This window comes from Limulus polyphemus, unplaced genomic scaffold, assembly GCF_000517525.1.
Source record: "Limulus polyphemus unplaced genomic scaffold, Limulus_polyphemus-2.1.2 Scaffold593, whole genome shotgun sequence".
NCBI lineage: Eukaryota > Metazoa > Arthropoda > Merostomata > Xiphosura > Limulidae > Limulus > Limulus polyphemus.
Genome location: NW_013666203.1, coordinates 227,137 through 236,765, shown reverse-complemented (window position 1 = coordinate 236,765; position 9,629 = coordinate 227,137). Strand labels below are relative to the sequence as shown.

The 9,629-nt window shown below is 29.7% G+C and overlaps 1 protein-coding gene across 6 annotated transcripts in view; it reads right to left on the bottom strand.

Annotated features, from left to right (window-relative positions):
• Positions 1-4,512: 4,512 nt before the first annotated feature.
• The window catches only part of LOC106459327 (dmX-like protein 2), a 173,702-nt gene continuing 168,585 nt past the window's right edge, over positions 4,513-9,629 (bottom strand). For all 6 annotated transcript variants that reach the window (XM_022385793.1, XM_022385791.1, XM_022385796.1 and 3 more), the window contains one exon: positions 4,513-7,979. In XM_022385793.1, the coding sequence (XP_022241501.1) occupies positions 7,779-7,979 (201 nt within the window). In that variant the 3' untranslated portion in view covers positions 4,513-7,778. The remainder of the gene's footprint in view (positions 7,980-9,629) is intronic.

Sequence of the window (9,629 nt, the reverse complement as noted above, 5' to 3'; positions counted from 1 at the left end):
ATTAAATTTTGATAATTCATATGCATTATCTTGCATTTATTATAATCAAAACCCATCTGCTATTTATTTATTTACTCAAGTCACAAAATATCTAAATCCTTTTGTAAAGCAGCAGCATCCTCACAGCTAGCAACACCCAAGACCTTAACATCATCAGCAAGTAATTTATTGATTATTCCTTCTTCTATGTTATTGATAGATCTATGTAAATTAAAAAGAGCAAAGGTCCTAAGACTGAGCTCTGAGTATCCCACTTGTGACATTAATCCAGTTTGACTGAACTCCATTTATAACAACCCTCTGCTCTGACCATCCAGCCACTCTTCTATCCAATTAGCTAACTTCTCCCCCCACACCCATAGAGATAATTTTTTTTTACAAGCCTTCTATGTGGCACCATGTCAAAGGCTTTCTGAAAATCCAGATACACCAAATCTTCACTCTTACCCTCATCTATTTAAGCAGTAACCTTTTCAAAGAATGTCAAAAGATTTGTAAAGCAAGATTTTCCCTTGGTGAAACCATGTGGACTATCCAATAAAATTCTAAACTTTATTAAATGATTTGCAAAGCATCTTTTGTTAGACCTTCCAAAACTTTTCCCACAGTTGATGTAAGATTAATAAGCCTCATTGATATTCATGATTGCAATGGCTCTACCCTTATCTGCTTTTAGTATTTCAATGTTGTTGTCTTGTTTCATATTATTGATACATTGAATATCTTTGTTTGAAGGATTTTTAATTTTTTGGGGTGAAATTATGTCAGTGGTTTAGTTTGAAAATTATTTGAAAAAATTGTTTAAAACACTATTCTTGGGTATTTCAAAGAAATAATTATTTCAGATTTACTATAAAGGTAATTTGTTGATTACTGTTAGAATTGGAATGTGTGTTTTCTTCTTTTTGGTCTTTGTGAAGTAGATCACCAGTTGTCTTGCCAGTTCTTCAATACATATAATATTTTTGGATGTGTTAGAGAAATTGAGACCTTTGTACAGAAGGTGTATTTCTTCAGTGTCCAGTTGTCAGTTGGATCTTTGATTACAAGGTTGGTGGTGGTTTGTTGTGTTGACATCCTTTTATAGTTTGCATCTTAGTTGAGCTAGTTTTTTTTTTTATGTTGTTATGGCAGGCCTGTTTTTCTTTGTCTTCCTTGTTGTTGATGTCTTTGTCTGATGCTATACATTTCTGGTTCCGCAGCAGCAGGCGAGCTGATGGTATAAATTCATTTTTTGTTTTTACAGGTCAATCAGTTCAATGTAGCCTGTAGTAGTTTTTTTTTCTGTGAGTTATGGATAATATTTGTAAATTGATTAATATTTTCGGGTAATTTCACAAATATTAGGGATTAGCATTTTGTGAATTATGTTCCTTTGCTTTGAAAGGACTGCTTGGCCTTGTGTGTTTAATGATGGGTAATATATACATATTGAACCATTATGAACTTACACATCTTGAATAATTGCCATTAAGAAATAATTAGATGATTATTTAAGCATGTTACAATGTTGTTACTTGTTTCTAAATACCCATTTCTGCTGTAAATTTATTTCATGGGCTCCTTGACATCATGGGTTGTTGTTAATATGTTTAGAGTGATATAAAAGTGGATTATATTAGAAACCATTCCTACTTAGTTTTTCATGTATATTACTTGTGCTTTGCAAAGTTAAATTTTTTTATTTTATATTCTGGCTACATATATCGACTTCTGTTTAGAATTCTGGTGGCTTGGAAAATGTAAAACAATTAAATGATTTTTAGGACTTTTTTTTTTAACAGTATATGTGAAAATTCATAGTCCTTTCAACAATAATGTTGAAACCAGATGAACTTCTTTTCACACACTATGTGTGTAATAAATGCACAGAATAAGTCAACATGTTAGGCACTGATTCTAAAACAATGTCTCACTTGGCACCACCTCCCTCCCAAATCCATGTCTGATTATTCACATGCCTTTACGTTGTGTACTTCCTTAGACACTATTAAAAAAAATACATTCACCACTATGTCAGAAGAAATTCTGAAATCTTCAGAAGTCTCTTGAGATTATTTAACATTTACCAAGAACTGGATGGTTTTTATACATTTATATACATGTATATATATTATTCAAATAAAGTCTATTGTCAAGGGTAAACAAATACTCCACTTTTCAAATTTTAAGAAAAAACAAATTACTAGTCTCAAAGAATCATCTGTTGTTAAAAAAACAAAATTTACAAGTAATTTCTTCTATAGGGCACTTTGATGTATGATGATCATCTTCCCTGTATTATATTAATTTTGTGTGCTTCTATGTTTCATTGTAATTTTCAAGAAAAGATGAAAAGCTTGTGATGTTGCTCTTTTACTTGTATACTTCATTTACTGTTTTATATTATAAAAACTTTAGTTTCTGGGTTCAAACTAGGTTGTGATTGTTGTGATTCTTTATAAAGAACTGATAACACTGGTGATTTTCTTGAAAGAGTAACAGTATTTTTAATGGGTTATGAAAAACTTTCACTTTTGTGATTATTTGCTGTACAAGTATTAAAGTAAGCCAAAGATTTCTTGTTTACAGATTAAATTATTATTGATGATGTTTAAGTTACTTTAACAAATACTGAGTAATTGGATGGTAATTCAAGATCATTATTCCTAACTTAACTATAATTTGTTTCTTCTTAGTTATATGAAGGTTCTTGTGCATACACTTCCAGCTAATTTGGTTTCACAGTTTTCCCATACTATGCATGTTATATAAGGTTCTTGTGCATACACTTCCAGCTAATTTGGTTTCACAGTTTTCCCATACTACGCATGTTATATGAAGGTTCTTGTGCATACACTTCCAGCTAATTTGGTTTCACAGTTTTCCCATACTACGCATGTTATATGAAGGTTCTTGTGCATACACTTCCAGCTAATTTGGTTTCACAGTTTTCCCATACTACGCATGTTATATGAAGGTTCTTGTGCATACACTTCAGCTAATTTGGTTTCAGTTTTCCCATACTACGCATGTTATATGAAGGTTCTTATGCATACACTTCCAGCTAATTTGGTTTCACAGTTTTCCCATACTACGCATTGTGAATGATGATTCTTCTAAATTTTGGATACTTTCATGAATATAGCACATCCCCATTAAACAAGAGATTTGAGAACATGCAGTGGTTATACACATGGGGTTCAGAGTTCATGTCAGGAGACAACAATCTATTATTCTCACATATAAATTCTACCTGATGCAGGTTGTTATATTGCATGCACAACCTGATATAATGTTCATTGAGCAATTTATTCAAATGTTTGGTCATTATATTATGGGATATGCTAGTAAAGTTAGTCATTTAATCTTTTGCAGCCTTGTATCCACTGATGGAAAGTTTTAAATTTTCTGATATCTTCCTTCAAATCACTTAAAAATAACTAAGATTTTCAGATTTAGAATATTGTCGTAATGCATAGTTTATACTTTTCTTGTGGATAAGTAAACAACAACAACAAACATCTAGTACTGATTTTTGGGAAGTAAAAATACTAAGACTTGTCAACATATGAAGTAGTTTATTTCTACCTGTTTGAAGTTTGTGGTGAAAAAATTGTATCATCTAAAAACTGTGATTTTCTTTTAAGGTATTCTACTTTTAAAGCTCAGTTGCTTTTTAATGTGGAAACAATGCTTTCAAACTTTTATTACTTGCAGATTAAAACCCTGAAATTATATATCTTTTCTTTGTAGAGAGCCATAATAAAGACTATGATGAAATTTTCACTGTATAAAAACTTTAGTTTCTCATTATTAAAAATACAAGCTTAGAATGCTCCATATTGTAGAAAAATTTGTTGAGGGGAGAGAATCTTTTTTAAAATTAATGGCCACTGCAGGCAGCCAACTTACAGTCTAGGCACCCATGTTATTCAAACTATGATCTATTTTTGTAACACCTGTGATGAGATTTGTAGGATAAGTTAAATTTTCCATTTGTGTATATTTAGTGAATAATGTTAGCTTATAGTATTCACACTGGAATTTGTTGGAGAATAGTACCACACAGATAGCCACAATCTTTTGGCCTAAGCAAGATGTGTTAGTTCATAGTAATATTATATCACATTAACTGTGAGTGTGATTACCTAGTAACACATACAGCTTTTTAGTCAAAACCATTCTACTGCCTTTGAAAAATAAGCAAGGAAACTAATGTCATGATCTTAAGAAAGTTGCAGTTACCACTTATATAATAATAAAACATACTGCCTTTGGAAAATAAGCAAGGAAACTAATGTCATGATCTTAAGAAAGTTGCAGTTACCACTTATATAATAATAAAACATTTTTTCTGTCAGGCTTGTTTTGGAATAATTGTCTAGGAACAGTTTTGGTATTTGTTGACTCGAGCCATAACTATATTGTAATTGCTATTCAATCATTTTAACATCAATAAACTCACCTGACAAATCAACATGAATTAAAATTTCTCTTACTATCCCACACCGATATGAAAAAAACAAAAAATAAGGTTCTATAATACTTTATTTCATACAACAATACATTTTAAAATAATCATTTGAAGGGAAAGGCCACAATTTAGAAATAATGCTTCCACTAGTTAGACCTAGATTTAATACCTATGCTAAGTATCCCTTTCAGTTGGTTTTTGACATACAGTTTCAATGAGTTGCTGTACACAATTTAACAATATTATTTTGTAAACACATTTATTCGTACTTTGACCTTAATTACTGTGTAAAGGAAAAATGAACACAAACAAATGTTTGATAATTAATATATAAAGAAAGTAGGAGCACATACAAAATTTGTAAAGTATAAAACACCAAGAGAGTCTAAAGGGTTATTAAAGAAAAAATAGAATCTGACTGGGAATTATTACCCCCTTACCATTGAAATGTAAGTAAATGTTACTGTATATTAAGATAGTTCAAGCATAACACACACATTTCACCAGATGAAATAAATTTTTGTAAACATTGATGAAAAGAGAATAAATAAGGATTCAGGTTACTAATAATGCCATTGTTACTTTTACATCTCTATGCTCAAAAATACATTTATACACACACATACATTCATATATATACACACACACACACTTACACATTCCATTTGGAATAAAGCTCTGCCAAAAAAAAATCTTGCAAATACATAAAAGTTTCATTTAACAATCTGTTAAACAACTTTTTACATGTGCTGTTTTATTGTGTAACTGTGTCAGTGTTAATTCATAAACAGATTGTACAAGACTTAAAGAATTTAAAACTAATTATGGTGTTATGAAAATACATTACTAAATTAAAATGTTATAAAGGTTATACAACAATAAAAAACATTCTTATAAAAGTGTACAAAAACTTGACTGTACTTATTTACTACAAACGCATTAAGCAATTTTATCATTGAAATGGTTGTTTTGGACAGTTCTTAAAGTAAACAATAAACAAGTTTTATTTTTCTTTGTGACACTGTGCTTATACTACACCTAAAACTAACGAACTGCCCTGTTTTTGTTTTTTTATGAACCTCTACAAATTTCATTTTTCAAAATATTACATTTTGGGAAAATTGCAACATAGATAAACATAGTGATTTTCTAACATTTAATAAATTATTTTGATGACATTTAATAAAAGGGAAGAAAACTGTATTAACTAAACTTCTAGTATGCAAGAAATGTACCAGTCAATACTTATTGTACGTGTTTGATTCTTAGTTTTCAAATAGAATATTAAAAGAATACCAACATTCATGACTACAACTTGCCACCAGTAATGTACTGAATCATTAACAGTGATTTATGTTTACTAGAATTTTTGTTCCTCCAATGGAAGTTTCCTCATCCCAGTGTGGCATATGGTTCAATCCTCATTGAGTATTTAAATCATTTTACATGTAAAAAATTCTATACCATGTTCAACAAACTTCTTAAAAGATGATATCATAATTAGAGTACATTTTTTTCAGATGAGGTAGCTACATTTTAACCTACTATCATTAAATTAAGAATTAAAAAATTAAAACTTCTTAACACAAATTCCAATTTTATAATGTATGCTGTGCAACAACTACAGAAAAAACGTTTTTGAAATAAACAAATACAAATATCACATTCTAATAATAATTTGATTAAATAGAATACATACGTATACAGTATCAGAAGCATATTTTGTTCTTCAGTTACTTACAAAAGATAAATTATCCTAAATACACTTTGAAGTTAATTCTACTGGGTAAAATAAATTCGATAATATGTGAAATATATATATCTTCTATTTTTACATGAAACACAACCAGCTTTAATCATGATACAAATCACTAACTTGGTAACTGCTATGGTTCACTTTTTCTCTATGGACAAAACTGGAACTCGGGCATGTAGAAGCTTCTGCAGCATAGGGTGGTACCATCCCTTGAGAAATCTTAGCAAGCACTTAACCCCCAAATCAGAAGGCATAAAAACATACTTACAATTTGATATATCTATTTTACGTAGTTCTAAAGTAGTAACAAGAAGAGAGAGAGGCACAAACATACTACTGAACTAAGATTGTTGCCTGGCTCTTGAATAATAATATTTGTCACATATTTTACTATATAACAAACATCTAATATTTAAATCTGAGCAAACATCCTAGAAAAGTACATTTTTATGGTTGTCAACCTTTTGCTCATTGCTTTACACTTATAAAATAAATTAGCATACACCCTATGATCAGTGTTTTTACAAGTCTTTGGGATGTTCAATGGTTTATTTTAGGGAAAAAATAAATACCCTTAGCTACTATACCTTTAAAATTATAATTATCACATATCCATGAAAATACTACTGTGTAACATTTATTTATAACTGCAGTTTTCATAAAACATTTCAAGAAATCAACTATTAACAAGGTGGTGTGAAAAGAACTAATAATAAAGAATTTTACAGCTTTTCTAATTTATGTAAAATCAACTAGAAACATTATTATACATAGGTATAATTACATACCAATTTCACATTTCATAATTCTGAAAGTTATGTTTTACACAAAGAATATATAATGTGTACATATCAATGACAAATATTCACTGCAAGTGTTCATTTGATTACCCTTCTATCACAAATTTATTCGTCATTACTATAATATAGATCTTCACTAACCTATCTTTGTATAAATACAGGAGCTATTCTTGGAATCTCTGAACAAATATACCCTTGTGGTCTTAGATCAGACTTTGTAGTCAAAGAAGACAATCTTCAAACTTTGGTTAGGTTTATACTCGTATATACATGCATATATTTCAATCACTCACTACTTGTAGACATTCACACTGGCTTTTAATAGTCTAATTCTATTATAGAAATTAAATAATACTTATGATTATAGTGTTTGTTAAAATAAATTGGCCATAAAGTCTTTGGGATAGACAATCTTTAGAAGAAATAATACAAGTTAATATTGAATACTGGTTATAAAATTTCACATCAAGATTTGGTTCTCACTGATATTTACACTTGTTGGTGATTTACATAACTTTACTCATGAAAATATCAGTTACTTAAATTGATCAAAATGATGAAATCAGTAATTAGTATAAAAACTCAGATATATGACATCTAAATGCATTAATGTTGTTTAACTTGCTAGATATTTTTAACTGTAAAGACTCACCAACAAGTCTTCTCAAGGTTTAATATAATCAAAGAACATCAGTCTCTCTCAAATTACTAACTGTCCAATGATCATGGAAATTTACCTTAAGATCTTTTTTTAGGTGAATACTGATTAGTTATACAAGCTGACTATTGAGTTACGATCTGGCAACTGTCTCAATTTCATAGAACCATCAGCACCGCATGAAAACAGTCGAGTTGAAGAATCAACATATATTTGAGAAACTCCCATACCAATATTTCGAAAGAGTGTACTTCGAGAGTGTTCTCCAAGGAAAGAGTAAAATAAGATGTGGACAGACAAACCCCATACCTGGTATAAAAAATTAAAAAACAATAAGGTATGAGAGCATTAACTTTGAAAGAATCCAAAATATTATATATATCTAGAGAGAGTGTAAAATAAGTAACTATATGAACAATAAGGAATATTTTTGTGTGTGAGTGATAGATACTGCAACTTCCAACATTTCAGGATTTTTACAACTATGGAGATTTTAAAATTTCTAAAAAGCAAGTTTTTCAATGGTAAAAATTTAAAGTAACATATTTTCCTTTGCCTAGTACAATGGGTCATGTAACTTCTAACTATACACCTAAGTTGGACCTACCTGTTTCCTATTCCTTTTGGCTGTGTTTAATTTGTTTCAGTTAAACATATATTCTATTATTCTGGAATAAAAATGCACTGAATGGATTTTCAATTTTTATGTATTTTTTTTATATTTTCATATCAAAACTTCCAATTGGCTGATTTAGCAGAAAAGAACCAATAAGAATCTCTTTTGTATTAGATTTTTTTAAGAACATTATTTGTTACGAAACCATGTACTTTCTGTCATGGTGGTTTTTCTCCAATGTTCTCACTAGTTGATATTACTATAGCACATGGATTTGGTTTGGAAGATTATCTGAAATGTGTCAGAAATATTTAATTCTTTTGAGAAATTCCACTCAATTATGTGGAAGGAACTTTTCATCTAAGGGTGAATTACCATTAAATGTAGTATGAAGTAAGATGGACGGCAATGTATTGATTGATGTAACCTCAAAAGGTTAAGGAACTTGCTTCATATAAGGTAACTTGTAAAGAAAAATGGGGAATTAGAGAGATTCTACATGTCAAACTTTAGATAGGTTTCTCATATTTTAATACATGACATTACTATCAGTTTAATAACCATCTAACTAACATTTTCAACATTAATAAAGCTTTTTTTCAGTTTAATTGATGTTTTGTTTGTGTGTTCAAAATATGACTTGCAGTTAAAAAACAAGCCATATATAACTCCTATATTCTCCTTTAAATAAAGGGAAATACATCAGTAAAAAAAGGCAGAATATCTGAGTGGGAATGTGCTTGGATACTATCAAGGTTGCAATGATGCTGGGTTATGCTGCCAAGGATTCTGTACACATTTAACAGGTTTCTTCCAAGCACTCATATAATTATCATAAACAGATAAAGGAAGAAATGTTAAAAGTAAAAAATAGATTAAAGTGGATTTATACATGAAAATTAACAAAACAAGTTAAAAAGCTGGAGGGAATGATCAAAGCAAAAAATGGTCATGAAGATATAGAAATATGATTCTGTCCATCAAATGCAGAGATAATAATGCTGTAGTCTGTAATTATGTCCATCAATCACATACATAAGGGTACAGTCTACAATTATGTCCAACAAATGCCAAAATAATAATGGCATAGTCCACAATACCATCCATCTAATACACAGGTAATAATGGTGTAGCTTACAATGCAGTCCATCAAATGCAGGGATAATAATGGTGTAGTCTACAATTATGTCCATCAAATACACAGATAATAAATAATGGTGTAGTCTACAATTATGTCCATCAAATACACAGATAATAAATAATGGTGTAGTCTACAATTATGTCCATCAAATACACAGATAATAAATAATGGTGTAGTCTACAATTATGTCCATCAAATACAC